Source organism: Sceloporus undulatus, chromosome 3, assembly GCF_019175285.1.
Source record: "Sceloporus undulatus isolate JIND9_A2432 ecotype Alabama chromosome 3, SceUnd_v1.1, whole genome shotgun sequence".
Classification (NCBI taxonomy): Eukaryota; Metazoa; Chordata; class Lepidosauria; order Squamata; family Phrynosomatidae; genus Sceloporus; species Sceloporus undulatus.
In genome coordinates this window covers 144,347,315-144,368,800 of record NC_056524.1, presented here as the reverse complement: position 1 = coordinate 144,368,800, position 21,486 = coordinate 144,347,315, and the positions used below count along the sequence as shown (strand labels likewise).

Genomic DNA, 21,486 nt, shown 5'->3' with positions numbered 1-21,486 from the left:
GACTTCTGTTCCAAGGGCTCCATCTGAGCCCGACACATCTCATCGTTGGACCGAGGCGGACCTTCCTGCCAGACCTTTGGACCTTTCCACGATGCCTTTCATCCACTCCGGTGATGAAGAGTTGGTGTCTTCTGGACGGTGTTCCCCCACTCTGGTCCCGAAATCCACGCGGGACGATGTCCTGGAGGAAGACCCAGACTTCTTTTATGATTCGGAGACGGACTGAAACTACATGTCCGTCTCCAAGGAACATGCCTTTGAATGCTTCTCATCTAGGCATTCAGGGTGCAATATACCAAGACCAGCGGCGACAGTGCCCAAACACCCACCGGCCACCTCCTCGCGCCAGTCGTCCAAATCGACAACATCCACGGTACCGGTGTCGGCTAAAGAACCTTCCCACTCGGTGCGCCCATCTGCTCAGCAGGAGCTCTCGGAGCCTGACTCCGATCTTGACATGTTTTTGTCTTCAGGAGAACTGTCTGAGATGGAGCTGTCACCCCCTGGTTCTCCGCAAGAGATGCATCGCCCAGAACCAGCCTCCCCTACTGATGACATCCACTCATTTAAAGAGCATCTTATTAAGATGGCCAACGCCCTTGACATCGAGCTCTCCTACTCAAATGATGGTGCCCAAGACCTCGTCGAACATCGAGTACAGGGCAAAGTGCCTACTCACCCGTCAATCCCTCTGCTACCTTCTCTCGAGACCATCTTGAAGCGGTCATTGGACTCCCCCACTTCTCTGGTGTGCTCGTCTCGCAAGGTCGAGTCCCTGTACAGGATTTCATCCTCCTGCTGTCCATGGCTGGCGTCGCATCTGAAGCAGAACTCAACTATTGTGGAAGGTTCTCAACAGACTTTCACACAGAAGCAAACCACGTCGCCAGGGGACTGTGAAGCTAACAAGGTGGACGCTCTGGCGAAGAAGGCCTACTCTGCTGCTGCCCTTGCTGCCAAGGCCGCCAATTACAATGCGTGTATGGGGGCATACGTCCAGACGCTTATGGAAGGCATCTCTCCCTTGATCCCTGACGTGCCAGATGAGGTCCAGCGCAAGCTCGTCGAGATCAGGGACGAGGCCCACTCCATAGGTAGTTAGCTCATCACGACCTCGAAGAATATGACGGACTATGTGGGCAGAGCGATGGCGGCTTCGATTGCCCTCCGTCGCCACGCTTGGCTTCGGGGCTCCGATCTCAACCCCAATGCTAGTGCGGCCATCGAGGAGATGCCAATTGATGAGTCCGGGCTCTTCCATGCTGAGACCGACGAAAGACTTAACAGGAAGTACCAAATGAAGGCGGCTGCCAAGAAGCATGGCATGTCCTCGACATCCACCCCGCCATTCAGGAAGAGACAGCGCCCTTGGCAAACCCAAGGTCAGTTCCAGAGGTCTTATCAACACAACCGCCCCTTTCAGCAGCAGGGATCCCAGAGACTGAGGTACCCTTCGCAGTCCTCCTCCTTTTCTGGTCGACGTAATACACACGGTCAATACCGTAAGACCCGTCAACAGGAGACCGACCAGCCCAAAAAGAGGTCCTGAGAGGTTCCAGCGTGCTTCATCTCTGCCGCTTCCCCACCTTCCATCCTTAATATTCTTAGGCCCTTTGTCAACACCTGGGCCTGTATCACATCCGACTCGTGGATTTTGAACATCGTCCGTAGGGGTTATGCCCTTGAGTTTCTAGAACTCCCTCCAACCGGGATTTTTGTTTCCACCCCACCCTCGGACACCCTTCTCAACGAAGTACGCATTTTACTTAACAAGGGCACAATCTCACCTGTTGCATCTGAATGTTTTCGTGGATCCTTCTTTTCACGATATTTCACTGTGCCCAGGCCAGATGGGGGCATCAGACCGATCTTGGACTTAAGGAACCTGAATCAATTCCTTGACTATCGCCGTTTCCGTATGGTAACCCTGGCCTCTATCCTGCCCCTTCTCCATCAGGGACTGTGGTTCGCGACCATCTATCTCAAGGACGCCTACTTCCACATAGGAATCCAGGAGTCCCACAGACGATTCCTCACCTTCGCCGTTGGTACCGACGGCTACCACTACAACGTCCTTCCTTTCGGTCTTGCCACGGCACCGAGGGTCTTCACCAAGTGCATGGCCCCGATAGTGGCATACCTACACCAAAGAGGCTACAGGGCTTTCCCATACTTGGATGACTGGCTTTTCACCACCACCTTGCAAGAATAGCTTCGAGAGGCAACCGTGTTTGCCTTAGACCTTTTGACATCCCTAGGGCTCATCATCAACAGAGACAAGTCCCATCTCACTCCATCCACGCACATCAAGTTCATCGGCACTGTCCTCGACTCCGTGCGATGCATCACCTATCTCCCTCGAGACCATTTCTAAGTCCTGCTTAGTCCACAGAAGAGTGAGGGCCAGAGATGTTCAGGTGGCCCTAGGACACATGGCTTCGACGACGGGCAAGGCTTCACCTCCACCCTCTTCAAGCTTGGTTCCTTTCGGTCTTCGACCCGATGGAGGATCAGCCTTCCAAATGGCTCACCGTCCTGAAACCTGTGGCCTCTTCTCTAAGGTGGTGGCTAGACTCCCACAACGTCTGCGTCGGCATGCCTTTCACTCCGCCACAGCCACAGGTGACCCTTACGACGGACACGTCGCTGGAAGGCTGGGGAGCGCACTTGCTTGATCTCGTGATAAGAGACAAATGGTCCCAGGAAGAGAGGTGTCTCCACATCAACATGCTGGAGATGCTTGCAGTGGAGAAAGCTTTGAGGGCCTTCAAACCCAGCGTGACCGGCAAGGTGGTTTTGCTCAGGACGGACAATACCACTGTGATGTACTATGTCAACAAACAAGGGGGCACCAAGTCCAGAACTCTGTTGAACATCACGCTTCGGATTTGGGACTGGTGCGTTCCAAGAGGGATTCTTATCCAAGCAATTCACTTGCCGGGAGACGAAAACGAGTTAGCGGACCAACTCAGCAGATCCTCGATCACTTGTCATGAGTGGAGGCTTCATCCAGAGACAGTCAGCAACCTCTTTGACCGATGGGGCAGCCCTCAGATCGACCTCTTCACGACCGCTCGCAACAGCCACTGTCCCCAGTTCTGCTCCCGGACACCAAGCAAGAACTGCCTCGGAGATGCGTTCGGTTTCGTCTGGTCAGGGCAGATGCTATATGCCTTCCCGCCGTTTCCAATGATCACCAGAGTAGTTTCCAAGATGACAGCGGACCGTCCAGAGGCGATCCTCATCACCACTTGGTGGCTGAGACAGCCGTGGTTCCCATCACTTCTTCGTGGTCTCTGCGAATCATACAAATGGGTTTCACTGCGCCTGCGCAGTGCTGCTCGGAACCTACTGGAATCACTGGGCAGTTTAATCTGCAACATATTGAAACTTTTTGGCGGTAACTCCGCCCACCCGTTATAAGGCCCCTGCCTTCCCGCTCTTTTCCCCAGTTCCTTTTTTCCGCCGCGCTAGCTGCTTCAGGGAACTTTCGCTTGCTTTGCTTGCTTGGAATCACTTTCGTTTTTGACCTCGGACTGTACTCTTGACCATTCTTTGTCTCCCGCCCCTGGTAACTTCGGACTTTCGGACTGTTGACCTCGTTTCCGGATTCTCCTCTGGCTTTGTCGACCTTGGAAATGCCTGCACCTTTCAAAAAGTGCGACATTTGCGGGGGCAAGGTGCCCGTCCAAGACCCGCACTCCTCCTGCCTGCTGTGCCTTGGCAAGAACCATGACACCAAGGCCTGCCTGCTCTGCCGATCCCTCTCGTCCCAGGCCCGGAAAAACCGTGAATCCCGGCTCACTTCGGCGATTGCCTTGGGTAAGGTGCAGGAGGGAGGTTCGCGGTCATCCTCTGTCCCGCCTTCCACGCCCCCCGCCTCGTCCTCTCGGGCCAGTGTGTCCAGTGTTACGTCTGGGAGGACCACCGTCCCCAGCGTGGTGTGTGTCCCGGCCGGGACAAACCCTTCCACCACCTCCGATGTGGCCCGTGGCTCCAAACCGCCCAGCGCCACCGACGAACCCTCCAAGCGCCCCCACAAGTCTTCAGGGACTGAGGGTACCGAGCCGGCCTCCAAACCGACGAGGAGATTGGAGGGCTCGCGTTCAAAGAAGGCTACCGAGCCGGAGGTCCATCTCGCCTCACCTTCATCCTCCAAGGCATCCAAGGCATCGCGCCATGCTCCGAAGCCAAAAGAGCTGGCTGCGCCTGTGGAAGGGGCAAAGTCTCCAAGGCCTTCCTCGTCGGCAGCGGCTGCTGTCCTCCTGGACCTCCCGGACAACCCCTTCTTCCCGGCAGAAGAGGCGAAGCCTGGGAAGAAGAGACACCATGACAAGTCGGGTCGTGATCCTGCCCCGAAGAAGTCCAAGCCTTCCAAGGATCGGCCCACATCCGACCCACCGAAGGCAAAGGATAAGAAGCGCTCCTCTACAAAACAGGGCCGCGCTTCCACTTCGAAGGCTCCACGCGATCCGGAACCTGCGCTGGGGGATCGATGGACTCTGGTACCGGACACGCCACCGCCTCAGCCCACCATGGACTTTGTCCACGGGACGGAAGACACCTTTCTTCACTCGCCGGAACACCGGTTGCCTTCCCACTCTGGGACCGACAACGAGGATGATCGGCCCCGCAGACAGGAGATACCGGACCTGTTCTTTGATTCCCAGTCTGGCCGGTACTATTTATCGGTTTCGGAGGAAAAAGCGGTGAAGGAGTTCACCAGGCTGAACCCCCATCTTACAGGCCACGGCACCTCGTCGAGATCAGTCCCGACCGTGTCTGTCTTCGAGAGATCTCCATCTCCACCTCGCAGGCGCTCACGGTCCTCGACGGACTTCATCCCAACCCGCCCGGGATCTCAAGTCAGGGTGACAGACCCCCTCTCCTCTGACTTGGACTCCGACGAGGAACCCTTGCTCCCGTCTGAAGCTCCTTCCGACGAGGATGTCCTCTTGGGGTCGGCCTCACCCCAGAGGATGCATAATCCCGAGCCGTCTTCCCCGTCGGACAACGTCCGGTCCTTCACCGAGCACGTCGTCAAGATGGTGAGAGCCCTTGACATCGAGCTCGCCTCTCCGGAAGACGACGCGGAGGACCCGGTTGAGCATCGGGTGCACGGACGAGTGCCTACTCCGCCTTGCCTGCCTCTCCTTCCCTCGCTCCAGACCATCGTGAAGAGGTCCTGGGACTCCCCGGCCACCCTGACGGCGCCCTCCCGCAAGGTGGAATCGCTCTACAGAGTCGCTCCGGCGAGCTGTCCCTGGTTGGCCGACCACCCGAGGCCAAACTCTGCGATTGTGGAGGGAGCCCAACACAGCTTCGTCCCGATGCAGGCAACCTCCCCTGTCGACCGAGAGGCGAAGAAGATAGATGGACTGGCCAAGAAGACCTACTCGGCATCGGCCTCGGGGTCAAGGCTGCCAATTACACTGCCTGCATGGGGGCCTACATACAGACCCTCATGGAACGGATCTCCCCCCTCATCCTGGCCGTCCCAGATGACATCCAGAGGCAGCTGGTGGAGATCAGAGACGAGGCTCATTCCATAGGAAGCTGGCTCATCACCACTTCCAGGAATATGGCAGACTGCTTGGGGAGGGCCATGTCAGCATCCATGGCACTTCGACGCCACGCCTGGTTGAGGGCCTCGGACCTCAACCCTACGGTCAGGGCGGCCATCGAGGACATGCCGCTCGACGGGACCGGGCTCTTCCACGCCGAGACCGACGACCGCCTGAACAGGAAGTTCAGGATGAAGGCGGCGGCGAAGAAGCATGGCATGTCCTGAGCACCGGCCTCTCCGTTCCGGAAGCGTCAGCGCCCGTGGCAGCCGCAAGGTCAGTCACAGGGGACCTTTTCCCGGGATCGGCAGTCCCAGCAACAGGGCTCCCAGAGACACCGCTTCCCCTCGCAGTCTTCCTCCTCCTCTGGCCGTCGCAACTTTCCGCCTCGGTACCGCAAGTCCCACCGGCAGGACACCGACCAGGGGAAGAAGAGAACCTGAAGGGACGCAGCGCGCTTCGTCTCTCCTTCACCCCCCTTCTTCTTGGACATTCTGAGGCCCTTTGTTAACACCTGGGCCTCTATAACATCGGACTCGTGGGTTCTCAGCATCGTCCGTAGGGGTTATGCCCTCGAGTTCCAAGAGCTCCCTCCAACTGGAGCCTTCATGTCCACTCCCCCCTCGGACACCCTTCTCGACGAAGTGCGCACCTTGCTTGGTAAAGGGGCAATCTCCCTTTTGCCGCCCAACCAATGTCCTCAGGCCTTTTTCTCCAGGTACTTCACGGTACCGAAAGCGGATGGGGACATTAGGCCCATCCTGGACTTGAGACAATTGAATTTGTTCCTGGACTACAGTCGCTTTCGAATGGTAACTTTGGCTTCCATTCTGCCTCTGCTCCACCAGGGCCTGTGGTTCGCGACCGTCGACCTGAAGGACGCCTACTTCCACATCGGGATCCGAGAGTCCCACCGGAGATTCCTCGCCTTCGCTGTCGGCTCCGACTCGTACCACTACAACGTTCTTCCCTTCGGTCTGGCCACGGCCCCAAGGGTCTTCACGAAGTGCATGGCACCGGTGGTGGCATACCTTCATCAGAAGGGCTTCATGGTTTTTCCCTACCTGGACGATTGGCTGTTTGCAGCCGAATCCTAAGGCGAGCTACAGAAGGCAGTTGCCTTTGCCTTGCGCCTCTTGGACTCCCTCGGACTGGTCGTCAACAGGGAAAAGTCCCACTTCACACCGACCAGGCAGGTCAAGTTCATCGGGGCCATCCTCGACTCCGAAAGTTGCTCGGCCTTCCTCCCTCCGGACCGGTTTCAGGCCCTGACAACGTCCCTCAGGCCGTGCATCTCCCACAGAAGGATGAGAGCCAGAGACGTTCAAGTCGCCCTGGGCCACATGGCATCGACGACATTTGTCACCCCTTGGGCAAGACTTCGTCTTCGTCCTCTCCAATCCTGGTTCCTCTCCGTCTTCTCTCCGTTGGAGGACCCTCCGTCAAGGTGGCTCACGGTACCGAGACCGGTGGCCGCTTCCCTCAGGTGGTGGTTCCAAAGCGGCAACGTCTGCACCGGGATGCCTTTTCATCAGCCCCAGGCACAACTGACTCTGACAACCGATGCATCCCTGGAGGGATGGGGCGCCCACCTGCTCGACCTCGTCGTCAAAGACAGGTGGTCCGCACAAGACAAGCTCCTCCACATCAACACTTTGGAGATGCTCGCAGTGGAAAAGGCATTGAGGGCGTTCGAGTTCGCTGTCACAGGAAGGGTGGTCCTCCTGAGGACAGACAACACCACCGTGATGTATTACATCAACAAGCAAGGTGGCACCAGATCCAGGACCCTGCTCGACCTCACGCTCCGCATCTGGGATTGGTGCATCCAGAGACGCGTCCTCCTCCAGGCGATCCACCTTCCCGGGGAGGACAACGAGTTGGCAGACCGCCTCAGCAGATCTCCATCGGTGTGCCACGAGTGGAGGCTCCATCCCGAGATGGTCAGCGACCTCTTTGACCGGTGGGGAACCCCCCGGATCGACCTCTTCGCGACCAAATGGAACAGCCACTGTCCCCAGTTCTGCTCCAGGAAGCGATTGGACGGATCCCTCGGAGACGCATTCGCTTTCCTCTGGACGGGGGAGCTCCTCTACGCCTTCCCTCCGTTCCCTCTCATCATCAGAGTGGTGTCCAAGATGACAACAGACCACTCGCATGCGATCCTGGTCACCCCGTGGTGTCCGAGACAGCCGTGGTTCGCATCCCTTCTCCACCTCTCCAGGAGATGCTTCCTCCGTCTCGACCCTCGTCCGGACCTGCTGTCGATCCAGGACGGACGGATTCTCCACCCAGACATCGAGAGCCTACCGCTGGTAGCATGGGGGATACAGCCCTGACTGCTTTGCCAGAGTCGGTGAGGACGGTGATCCTGGCTGCAAGAAGACCTTCCACCCAGCAGTCCTATGCCCTGAAATGGGGGAGATTTTGCCTCTTCCTTGACCAAAAGGGCTTGTCTCCTGCTCAAGTTTCCACTCCAGTGGTGCTGGAGTTTTTGATGGCACTTTTGGATGAGGGGCTGTCCCTCACATCCATCAAATGCTATTTGTCTGCCATTTGTTCCAAATACCAGTTCGGGGGGAGGGTTTCTTTCTTCAAGGACCCCTTGGTGAAGGGGTTCCTGAAGGGTTGTGCCAACCTGTATCCTCCTGTGTCGGGACCAACACCGGCTTGGAACTTGGAGACAGTACTGTCAGCTCTCCAATCCAAGCCCTTTGAACCGATGGCCACAGCGGACTTGAGACTACTGACTTGGAAAACCGCCTTTCTTGGGGCCATCACCTCTGCCCGCCGTGCGGGCGAACTCTGTGCCTTGCGGAGGGACCAGCCCTTCCTGAGGTTCCACAAGGACAAAGTGGTCCTCCGGACAGACATTACTTTCTTGCCGAAGGTTGTGTCTGCTTTCCACATGTGCCAAGACATTGTGCTGCCCACTCTCGCATCCAACCCAACTTCGGATGCGGAGCGACGCCTCCACTCTCTTGATGTCAGGAGAGCACTGGCGTTTTATTTGGACAGAACTGCTGCCTCCAGTCGGTCCGAGAGACTTTTTCAATGCTACTCGGAACCGAAGAAAGGGTTGCCCGTGTCTGCGCAGAGGTTTTCCAAATGGGTGGCTGGTACCATCCACCTCTGCTATGAACTGTTGGGCAAACCTCTCCCTGGCAGGGTTCGGTCTCATTCCACAAGGTCAATGGCAGCATCCTCTGCATTCCTGTCGGGGATTCCCTTGGAGGATGTCTGCAAGGCCGCGGTCTGGTCCCAACCTCTGACTTTCATCAAGCATTATAGGTTGGACACCAGGGCCATCCGAGACGCAGCTTTCGGGAGGGCTGTGTTGGTTTCAGGGTTGCATTGACTGCACTACTGATGGTTGTGTGTTGATTTATGTACAGTTGACACTGTTTACATTCTGTTCTATGTCGGTTGGTTATGGGACCGGTCTTGCATGACCTCTTGTTCCCTACTCAGGTCTAGCAATGTTATTGCTATGTTTACCTTCCATGAACAAAAAAGACTGATGCTTTTTATGGTTCAAGGTGTTTATTGTGTAATAAATATACCTTTGGTTCACCATAGCTTTGGTTTCAGGACACTCCCTCCGCCGCATACCTTAGCTTGTCAGTCTAAACCCATTTGTATGATTCGCAGAGACCACGAAGAAGAAGGACAGGTTGCTTACCTGTAACAGTATTTCTTCGAGTGGTCATCTGCGAATACATACAAATCCCACCCGTCCGTCCCCTCAGTGTCCTGCTCTCATTGGCTCTTTCCATCGCCTGCTTGGCGGAAAAATTGCGGAACTGGGGAAAAGAGCGGGAAGGCAGGGGCCTTATAACGGGTGGGCGGAGTTACCGCCAAAAAGTTTCAATATGTTGCAGATTAAACTCTGCCCAGTGATTCCAGTAGGTTCCGAGCAGCACTGCGCAGGCGCAGTGAAACCCATTTGTATGTATTCGCAGATGACCACTCGAAGAAATACTGTTACAGGTAAGCAACCTGTCCTTCTTCATCTCTCCAGGAGATAATTTCTCTGACTCGAGCCCCGTCCTGACCTGCTCACGATCTGGGACGGCCAGATACGGCACCCGGACATTGAGAACCTGCCTTTGGTGGCTTGGAGGCTCCATCCCTAACCTCGCTGCCTGACTCGGTGCAGAGGGTGATCCTGACTGCTCAGAAGCCCTCAACCCAGAGATCTTACGCTGCCAAATGGAAAAGATTTCTGTGGTTCCTCACCAAGAGCAGCCTCTCGCCGACTCATGTCACGACTCCCGTGGTGCTGGAATTCCTGATGATGTTGTTGGATGCGGGGTTGTGCCTCACATCCATCAAGTGCTACCTCTCTGCTATCTGCTCTTAGTTTCAGTTTGGGGGCACACCTTCTTTTTTCAGGGACCCGTTGGTAAGGACTTTCCTGAGGAGTTGTGCTAACCTTCATCCTCCTGCCTTGGCACCGACCCCAGCTTGGAGCCTGGATGCTGTGCTGTCTGCCTTACAATCTAGACCCTTTGAGCCTATGGCCACTACTGACTTAAGACTATTGACTTGGAAAACTGCCTTCCTTGTGGCTATCACTTCTGCCCGCCGTGCGGGCGAACTCTGTGCCTTGCGGAGAGATCAGCTTTTCCTTAGGTTCCACAAGGATAAAGTTGTCTTCCGTACCGACATCACCTTCCTGCCGAAGGTGGTCTCGGCTTTCCATATGTGTCAGGACATTGTTTTGCCTACCCTGGCCCCGGATCTGACCACTGAGGTCGAATGTAACCTTCATACTTTGGACGTCAGGAGGGCTCTTGCCTTCTATTTGGACAGAACTGCGGTTTCAAGTCGGTCCGAGAGACTGTTTCAATGTTACTCGGAACCAAAGAGGGGACTACCGGTATCTGTGCAGAGGTTTTCCAAATGGGTGGCTGGTACCATCCACCTCTGCTATGAACTGTTGGGTAAACCCCTCCCAGCCAGGGTTCGGTTCCACACAACCAGGGCGGTAGCAGCATCCTCCGCTTTTTTGAATGTGTTCCCCTTGGAGGATGTCTGCAAGGCTGCCGTTTGGTCCCAACCAATGACTTTTATTAAACATTACAGACTGGATGTCAGGGCCAAACGGGATGCAGCCTTTGGTAGGGCGGTGTTGGTTTCAGGATTACACTGATTACACTGTGCCCATGTATTCTTAAATTTGCTGGCACCTGTGGTGTTTAAATTCTCAATATGGGCTACTTTGAAGCACCTACATTAGGGGTTCATGTCCACACTGTGTTATTTATTTGTTTGCACTGGTTCATGACCCATGTGGTTGAGGGGTTATTGTTGTGATATACTTCTTGTTTAATTTGAAAATTTACTGGGCCCTGTCTGGCCTCCACTTTGGTCTAGTATCTGGTTTACATTAGTTACTGAGGGACCATGTGCCTTATCTTGCTCAGGAATTGTGTTCCAAATCCTCTGTCCTGGTGTTAAGGTTTGGTACAAAAATGACTGACACAAGGTTTTGATTCTAAAGTTTATTGTTAATAAAACAATTCTGGTGAACCTCAAGTTGCCTCAGGACACTCCCTCCGCCGCTTACCTAAGCTTGTCAGTCTGAACCCATTTGTATGATTCGCAGAGACCACAAAGAAGAACGACAGGTTGCTTACCTGTAACAGTATTTCTTTGAGTGGTCATCTGCGAATACATACAAATCCCACCCATCCTCCCCTCTGTGTCCTGCTCTTCATTGGCTCATTCTCATATCGCCTACACGGCGTAAAAAGTGCGGAACTGGGGAAAAGAGCAGGAACCCAAAATTTTTTTAATAATGATCCAGTTACTAAATATCACAGCTGTTCCTCTTCAGCTCCCCGTTATCTCCTTTAATGTAAACCCAGGCTGTATACTCCCTATTATTACAAATCCTTTTCAGCTGTTAATGGAGGGCTCCTTTCTGAGTTTGTTAGTTAATTTCTCCTGGTTATTTTCCCCACTCCTGTTATTTTTCCTTACAGTGTTACAGTACAGAAAGAACCCAGTCCAATCCAGTCCTGTTCAACTTTCTTTTTCCCTTTTCTCTCCCACAGTTCACATGCAGAGTCAATAAACAATAAGTTATGTCCAGTTGTATCTAATTGTTTCAAAAGGTTCAAATGTCTTTTTCATAACAGCGGAAGGGTAATAAATTCTGTATTATTAATGTCGCCACAAAGTTTCTTGTTTAGATACTGTATCCACTGAAAGCATACAAAGTATCTACAAAACGCTTATGAAATTAGAAGGAAAAGGGGTTCCCCCGGACTTTCCCAAATGTTTTCTATGTCTTTGGAGTTTCTCAACCCATTCAAAAATGCACAACTTCCTTCCACTTCAAAGTTATCTTTTTTCTTCACAAACCTCTTGGTAAGGAGATACTGCTGAGAATATATTTTCACACTGAAGGACTCTCCAAACTTCCTTATCTTCCCGCAGGCATAAACACAAAGCAAAAGTTTGCCGTGTTGGCTGGTGCCTCTCGGCAACAGCTGCTGCAACGGCTGCCTTGGTTCCCACGCTATCTTCTTTGGCAGTCCCCCAAAGAGTCCAACCTCTGAAAGATAAGCAAGGAGCCTCCTTCAAGCCCCATACTCCAGTCTTCCCCGACTTGGAGTATCCTTCTGCTAATAGGCTTGCAGCAGTTGAAAGGTGAGCGGTGCAGAGCTACCGTCTCGCACCACCAAGCACCTCCGCGGCCAAACCGGAAGGTCTCTGTCCTTTAATTTCTGACCAGCATTCACCTGCACGCATTATTACATCTGCCCACCGCTTCTACCATATCTCTCCTTTATTATCATCCCTTCACTGGCTCCCCTTCCCCTTCCGTATCCAGTATAAGCTTTTGTTGTTGACTTTTAAAGCCCTGCATGAGCTGGCCCCTCCTTATTTATCAAACCTTCTTTTTCCTCACCTTCCCACTTGTACCCTCCATTCTGGTAGTCCATGTCTGCTGTCTCATCGGATTTTCACTGCCCTGTCTTGGCTTCATCCCTTTTCACTTGCTGGCCCTCACTCCCGGAACCTCCTTCCCCCACAAGCATGCCTCATCACTTTGACCAGATTCAAAACTGAGTTGAAGACCATCCTGTTTAGGGAAACGTTTCCAGGCATTGCATGATTGTTATTTGATGCTCACTAATTTCGGAGGGAGTGTGTTCCACTGTCAAAACAGCTCTTATTGTCAGGCAGTTCCTTCGAATGCTGAGGTGGAATCTTTTTTCCTGTAGCTTGCACCTGTTGTTTTGTGTCCTAGTCTCTGTGGTGGAAAACAAGCTTTCTCCATCTTCAGTATGACATCACTTCAAATATTTAAACAGGGCAATCATATCTCCCCTTAACCTTCTCTTCTCCAGACTAAACATACTCAGCTACGTAAGTCTCTCCTCATAAGGCATGGTTTGAGAGACAGGAGAGAAATAAAGATTTCAGTTCCAAAGATTTCAACTGAGGACAGGGAAGATTCACTCCAGATTGTTTTCTCAACCCTCCTTGCAGTTGCTTCTGTCCTTTTCTGTCATTCAGTTCCCGTCACTGCAGCCTCTTTGTGGCCTTTCAGTTTTGCATGCTGCTCCCTGGCATTGCTACTTGCTCTTCCTCAATGATAATACTGTTCTTTTCTCACTGATGCTGCTTCCCATAGCTTCTCAGTGCTTATTCTTTTCCTTCTCTCTTTTCTGTCAGAAGCTGGGAATTACTCCAAGGAACTTGGTCAGCCTCTCTTTATATCCTGCTTAGTCCAACCTTAGTAAAACTTAGTCTGGTCCACTCTGGAATTTGCACCCCTAGTGTACAAGCACTCTAGCATCTTATTCATGCAAAATAACCCATGCTTTTCCCCAACTCTTCACATAGCCCCCAGAGGAGCCAGATGTTCACTGCTACTGCTGCTGTAAAAGCTTGTTTATTTCACTTCATCTCTGCTCTTACCCCAAGACAGGAAACAGATCATAATAACACTGGGCCCTATGCTTCTGTAGTGAGAAAACATTTCATGCAAACTTTAGAAAGGATGTTATACAAAAGTCTTGCAGTTATGGATAAAAGATCCTTTTCTACATAGAATTCAAAGACAGTCTGTAGGCTCAGTATGTAAAGAGATCTTGTAGCACTTTTGAGGCTAACAAAGAAAGAAATTGGCAGCATGAGCTTTCGTAGACTTCAGTCTACTTCCTCATATTTTAACTTGCCTTAAGATTGTTGTATGTTTCTGTTTCATTGCTATGGCTAAATTGTCATAGATCTTGAGAAATCAGTTGATTATATAAATGTATTTGCTGTAAGAGAGAACCTTCAAAGCATGCTTGCCTATATTATATGAAGCAGGCCTGGAATTTCCCCTATGTAAGGGGAAATCAGCATATACTGAAGCTCCATAGGAAGTAATGGGGCTCACGCCTGTGGTGCACAGCGGCACACATGCATCATGGGGACGTGCCCCATTAGTTCTTCCGGGGCGCACGGCAGGCTCTTCTGGCATGGCTTTCAGCATATGCTGAAAGCCACGTATGACGCGCCCATGTAAAACACGGACACACTGTATAATGAAAGGTCGTAGCAGCCTATGCTTCACATGAAGGGTTGTAAGCATGATTTCCCCCCATAGGAGATCTCACCTACAATTAGAAATTTTAGTTTATGAAAATTCTCATAAATGGGGCGTGCAAAATTAATTAAATGAATTCAATAAAGAACTGGTTCTAATCTGTCCCGTTCCCTCCCTTCCCCGCCCCTAAATTTCAGGTTTCAAAGCCCAGGGTAGCACTGTCATCTGCAGGAGGTATCTTTGGGACTGATGATGATGATGATGTCAGCCTTTTCAGCTCTTCTAAAACAAAGCCTTTGGTACTTACCATTTCACCTTAATAAACTGAAACAGCATAGTAATAATTTGAATAACAGAGAAGGTGTACTTCTTGCTTTGCACCAACAAACATTAGATATTATCACATGGAAATTCCTTTTTAAAAAATCTTTATTCCAAAGCCACAAAACCTTAATACAGTAACTGGAATAAATTATGCATATTGGGTAGATATACTGTTTATACTTCATGCAAACAGTGCAGCTATTCAGGTCTACATGATTTTAAATATTTGGTATCCTTTTTGAGGCAAAGAAAACTTAGAACATAGGAAGGAATAAAGGGAATGAAATTGGCTTGTAAAAGATTAAGAGACATAAAGTGGTTGTCAGGTGGAGTTCACAATTACCTCAGTAACCTCCACTTCTAAAATGCGTTGGGATAAATATTGACATGTGCTCAACGTTTTAGAAAAACTGTATTTTCAAAAGAGCAAAGGAGTTTTTGCTAGAGGCATCAACCATCTTGAATGCCATCCTCAGATTCAGAATTAAATCTAAAATTTATTTCCCAGGTGCAGATAATGTTGAATTGATCAAATCAAGAATCTAAACTCAAGGAATTTTCCTTCAATAGTTTCAGAACTTGGGAAATCTCCCTGATGTTCTTAACAAAAATCTTCCAGAAAACTGAACATTGTCCAGATTTCTTAGATTGATCCAGTAGATTAACAGCTGGAGTCAAATGCAGAGAATGTACAGCTTCTTCCTTTTAAGTGTTATGTATGTTCACTTACACCTTTTTATTTTACTTTTTAGATGGAAGCAGAAAATAAAACATTAATAAAGAAGGACAGTGTTATTTCTTCTTTGGAGGAACATAATAAGGTTTCAGAGAATTGTCAAAATATCAGACAAGATGAATCATGTTTACAGGCTACTGAGGTTTGTAAATTCTAGCTTTGGAGAATGGCTTTATAAATGTGGAACTATACATCCTAACAGAGGGAAAGTATGTGAATGTGCATTAACTATGAATATAGGTTTTAGAATATAGGCTTCAAGAGTTTCTAGTCTCTAAACTACTTCTTGGGCTATTTCCATTTTCTGTCTACTAGGATGAGCTGTATACATAGATGTTACCCAGTTTAAGACTAATGCCTGTCATTCCTTTCATTGTGGCCTGGTCAGAAAGTTCAGGGTCGGGTCTTTGCTTTCCGGGCTGCCATTCTTCTTCTGACATTCATTTGCATTTACTTTAATCTGATTTATAAAGAAATCTACTGGCCCTTCTGAAAACAAAATGAGCCATCCACTTGGATTAGAAAATTAAAAGTAATTTAGGGGCAAAACAGACAGCACCGTTACTGCAGCAAGCCACCATGAAGCCACCTGCCCATCCACATGGTGGGCAGCTTTGTGTCACTCAGGTGGCATGGCATTCATATGCCACACACTGCAGGAGTGCCACAAAGCCACTGCTGCTGTGGCTGAAAGGGAGCAGCATTTTTTGAGCCGGCAAAAAGCCAGACTGGGGCCGTAGTGTGTGGTTGCCACAGCTCTGATACAGCTTTCTCCAGGGCGGGTTTAAGCTACCCCTTCAGGGCCATTTGTTTTGGCCCTTATTTTACTAGGGTTTTAGCTCTCAACATACTTCCCTTCTAATTGTGGATCTTTCATTAATTCTTTTTAAAACTTAAAACTTTAGCCCTTTCTTGTTGCCCATGCATTCTGGTTCCTGTGAAGTGCATATTTGATTGAATGTACTCGTTTTTTTCCTTTCAGAAAGATAGATTTATGCATGGGACTAAATTCTGAAAGAGGCCAGATACAGTACATGTGTTGTCCTTCCATCCACACACATTGTTATAATTTCTCTCCTTTTTATCCTGTGATCCTCTCAGATTTCAGATTATTCTTGCTGATTTAATTTATTTCTTTTCTTTCTTGGATCTTACAGTTGTACTTGTCTGACCTACTGCTGCCATTGACAATAATCACTCTTTCTGTTCTAAGACAAATTTAGATATTAAACCAGCAATGTTGCTGCCTTGTGGGACTTCAGTCATGAAGCGATCTGCATCATATCGCAAGGCTCCATGTTATGAACCTCATGACATACAGTATGCCAAAGTAGCCTCTGTTACAGGAAACAATGAAGAAACAGGGGTCAGCTTTGACAATCCTATGCAAGCAGACACTTTACAAAATGCCAACAAGGTAATTTTTATTATGTAAAATGTTGACACAAACCACCATTACTCAGCTAATCACAAATTATGCCTAAAGACTAAAATTATTTTTAGTATAATTTAACATTTTTGGTCTAGCCTCCAGATGGTCAGAGGTATATGTAGGTTAAGAACAGATTCTTTTTTGGAAAAAATAACAAGAAAGTTTTAAAAAACATGGGGAGATATAAGATCTGAGATTGATAGTTTTTCCTTTTCCATGGTTCTAGAGGTAAAAGCAAGAAATCAGGTGCCTAGATACAAGTGCAGTAACACAGAGATAATGAGAATAATAGAAAACCCTATGAGGAGAGCCTTACAGAGCTGGCCATGTTTAGCCTGGAGCTGGTTAAGAGGTGATATGATAGCCCTGTTTAAGTATTTGAAGAGATGTCATATTGAGGATGGAGCAAGGTTGTTTTCTGCTGACCTGAAACAATGGATGCAAGCTACAGGAAAAGAGATTCCACCTCAACATTAGGAGGAACTTCCTGACAGTAAGAGCTGTTTGATAGTGGAACTCACTCCCTTAGAGTGTGGTGGAGTCTCCTTCTTTGAAGGTTTTTAAACAGAAGCTGGAGGGCCATCTGTCAAGGGTGCTTTGATTATGAGTTCCGGCATGGCGGGGGATTGGACTGGATGGTCCTTGTGGTCTCTTCCAACTTTATGATTCTATGAGAAAGAATTACTAGGCAGATGAACAAGTTACCCAGAAACATCAGACCACTCATACCAGTTCCATTGGAATGATCTTTCGATAACATCCTCGTTCAGATCTTCCAACTTCCAGGCTAGAGATGAGAAAGTAGCTCTTTGGTAAGTGAGGGGTTTCATTTTCCTCACAGATCAGGCCAAAGAAGAGTTCTTCAGGGAAGAACTTCCCTTCAGTTCACTTTCACAAATCAGTGGAGTTCCCCTACACTTCTGTTGATGCAGCTTGTCCTCCAGTAAGATGTAGTCCTTTTCAAGCCCTCTATTTATCCTCAGTCTTTAATTAATTAATTAATTATTACTATTTCATAAATACCTGGCCACAATTGTAAACCATGTTTATATGGTTTTTATTGATTTGGAAGACACTTTTGATTCTATTTCACAGGGACATATTTGGGTCAATCTACAATCTATGGGCATTGATATACAGCTTTTAAAATGTAGAATGGTCTTACATCCTTGAAAGTCAAAACTGACAGAGGACATTTCTCTTCTGTTCAGTTACAAAAGGAATAAGACTAGGCTGGTTACCCCCCCCCCCTTTTTTTTTCCCCCCAATTTATTTATCAGTTATGTAGTTGTGTTCTTAAGAAACAAGCACTACTTTCCAGTTAAAATTGGAAATGAGAAATATTCAGTCCTCTTTTACGCAGATGATGCTGTCCTGATTTCTTACACTCAGTTGGGTCTGAGTAGATTGCTGAACTAGTCTGGTTTATACTGCAAGAATGAATTACTTTCTAGCAGTTACCAAAAATAGAAGTTACGGTATTTAATAAATCTAAGAAAATCCATAATTGGTTACTCAGTGGGAGTAAACTATAGCACAGAGCATGGGAAATAAGATGAATTTGAACTCCTAGCACAACAAAGGAAATACAGTATTATAGGCATCACTGAAACCTGGTGGGATGAGTCTTATGATTGGAATGTAGTAATGAAGGGGTATGACATTTTTAAGAGATATAGGCCAAACAGAAGAGGATGATGAATTGCAGTTTGCATCTGTGAAGAGATCCAGGATTCAATCCTGGAAACCAGTTGGAGAGCATCTGGATAAAAATTAAAGGGGAGGGAAACAACAGAGATATCATTGTGGTAGTCTGCTGCAGTCCCCCAAATCAGACTGAGGAATTGGATGGTACCTTTGTAGAACTGATGACCACACACTCAGAAAGGAGAGGTGTAGTAGTGATGGGTGACTTTAACTATCCGGATATTTGCTGGAAATCAAACTCATCCAAAACTTTAATATCTAGCAAATTCCTCACTTGCCTCAAAGACAATTTCATTGTCCAAAAGGTAGGAGAGGCTACAAGAGGATCAGCTATCTTAGATCTGATCCTAACCAACAGGGTTGACCTAGTAAATGGAGTGCAAAAGTGTTAGGATCCTTTGGTGGGATTGACCATGTTCTCCTGGATTTTGTTATACAATGGAAAGGAGAAACCAGGCATAGTCAGACATGCATTCAATATTTCAGGAGAGCTGATTTCAGTAAACTTAGGAAAATAGTGGAGGTGATCCCATGGTCAGGAATACTAAAAGAGAAGGGAGCTCAGGACAGATGGGAGTTTCTCAAAAGGGAGAGACTGAAGGCACAATTTAAAACATTTCCAATAAGGAGGAAAAAAGGGGTGTGTCAAGAAACCGGGATAGATAACTCAAGAACTTTCAGCGGAGCTCAATTTTAAACAGGACATGTATTAGAAATGGAAAAAAGGGGAAATCACCAAAGAGGAATTCATAGAGTTGGAACCGACCACAAGGGCCATCCAGTCCAACACCCTACCATGCAGGAACTCATAATTAAAGCACCCCGACAGGTGGCCATCTAGCCTTTGTTGAAAGACCTCCAAGGAAGGAGGCGCCAACACACCCCGAGGGAGTGTATTCCATTGTCTAACAGTTCTTACTGTTCCTCTTAATGTTGAGGTGGAATCCCTTTTCCTGTAGCTTGCATCCATTGTTCCAGGTCCTATTCTCTGGAGCAGCAGAAAACTTCCACATGTGTAAAATGGAGTAGAGGACACATTTGGGGAAATGGAGCACAGAATAATAAAGAGATAGTAGAGGAATGTCTGGTTAATCTAAATGAATTTAAGTCTCCAGGACCAGATGAACTACATCCGAGGTTATTAAAAGAACTGGGAAATGTAATCTCAGAGCCATTGACAATGATCTTTGGGAATTCCTGGAGAACAGGAAAAATCCCAGTAGACTGGAGGGGAGGTCAAACGTCCCCATCTTCAAAACGGGGAAAAAAGAGGACCCCAACAATTATCAACCAGTTAGTCTGACATCAATACCAGGTAATATTGTAGAGCAGATAATTAAACAGAAAGTCTGTGAACATTTAGAAGGGGTTGCCATAATCACAAAAAGTCAACATCATTTTCTCAGAAACAAGTCATTGAAGACTAATCTGATCTGAGTTTTTTTTAAAATAAAATTACCAGCTTGGTAGATGAAGGAAATGATGTAGACATAGCATATCTTGATTTCAGTAAGGTCTTTGACAAAGTCCCCCATGATATTCTTTCAAACAAGTTAGTAAAATATGGGCTAGACAATGCAACCGTTAACTGGTTGATTGGCCAAGCCCAAAGGGTGCTCAGCAATGGCTTCTCTTCATCTTGGAGAGAAGTGACTAGTGGAGTGTCACAGGGTTCTGTCCTTGGCCCAGTGCTATTCAACATCTTTATCAACACCTTGAATGAAAGAATACAGGGCATGCTTATCAAATTTGCAGATGACACCAAACTAGGAGTAGTAGTTAAGGAGGAAAGAATGAAAATTAAAAAATGACTTTTTAGAGTCACAATTTATTCTGGGTTTCATGGAAAGTGTATATACTGCAATGGGAATGTCCAAAGTCAAATCCCCAGATGCAATTTTGTAGTTAATCCATCCTACTGTTGAAGCCGTTCTAAAGGGGTAACTCTATTTCCACCCTCCAAATATAGGTCTAGTATCATGATGAATTGGTTCTTTTTCAGCTACCTAAAATTTCTATTTGAATCCATGGCAAGATGCAGTGCACAACTTCTTTCACAGACTTTCTTTGTAGTGATTATATTGGCACGCAGATCAAATGAGTGGACAACACTCAAGTTAGATCCTCCATATCTTTTCTTTTACTGAGACAAAGGCCGGTTACACACCGGCACTTTAGTGCGTGATGAGCACGCACTAGGGTTACAAAAGGGTGGTGCTTCTGCACCGCCCTAACCCTAGTGCGTGCTCATCACACACTAAACGGCGGCGGCCCTTCCATACGGCCGCTGCCGTGAGGACATCACGGCCGCGCCGCCTCTAGACGGGGCGGCGCGGACGTGACGTCCTCAATCCGCGGCAGGGCGCCTAGGGCGCCCTTTCCACAGACCAGGAAGGAGCTCCGTTTCGGAGCTCCTTCCTGGTCCGCGGTGCCGCTTTGCTTCGCTGGGCACAGCCTTCAGACGGCTGCGCCCAGCGAAGCAAGGGAGAAAGGGCCCAAGCGGCCCCTTTCTCCCCCTCCCTGCCGCCGCGGGGTGTCCTTGGGGCTTGAAGCCCCAAGGACACCCCTTTTCAGGCTGCGGGGAAGCGGTGTTTTGCTGCTTCCCCGCTGGATGCGGGGTTGCGGTTCGAGAACGGCCCGGCTGCCGTTCTGGCAGCTCAGGCCCGGATCCAGCGGGGAAAGGGGCGGGTACAGCCCACCTCAAAGAGGCGGTCTGTAACCCGCCCATGTTATCCTTCCAAAAGGTAGTTAGTTACCCAGTTCCACTTATTCCAATACTTCATTCTGCCCCAGGTGATCTTGACCATTCTCTTCATTCCCTAGATGTGAGAATGGCTGTATCATTTTTTTAAAAAAAAAAAATAATGAATGAAATCTCATCAGCTATGTAAAGTATATCTTATGGTGGTCTGGAAAAGGGCAAAATAATTTCATTGCCAGAGACTTGTGGCTTGAATTTCCAAGGCAATGGAGCTTGCATTATGAGCTGGCTCGGTGACTCCTGCCTTCCACAGTGAAATTGCACCAGCATGATGTAGTGGTTTGAGCACTGGACTATGATTCTGGAGACCAGGGTTCGAATCCACACTTAGCCATGGAAACCCTGCCATAGGGTTGCCTTAGGGTTGCCATAAATAAGAAATGACTCGACGACACACAATGACAACAA

At 48.9% G+C, this 21,486-nt stretch overlaps 1 protein-coding gene across 1 annotated transcript in view; it reads left to right on the top strand.

Annotated features, from left to right (window-relative positions):
* LOC121925862 (WASH complex subunit 2-like) overlaps nucleotides 1-21,486 on the top strand; it is a 65,837-nt gene that overhangs the window by 31,885 nt on the left and 12,466 nt on the right. Inside the window, exons 5-7 of the mRNA XM_042458435.1 lie at nucleotides 14,316-14,417; nucleotides 15,195-15,320; nucleotides 16,392-16,595. Of these exons, the coding sequence (XP_042314369.1) occupies nucleotides 14,316-14,417; nucleotides 15,195-15,320; nucleotides 16,392-16,595 (432 nt within the window). The remainder of the gene's footprint in view (nucleotides 1-14,315; nucleotides 14,418-15,194; nucleotides 15,321-16,391; nucleotides 16,596-21,486) is intronic.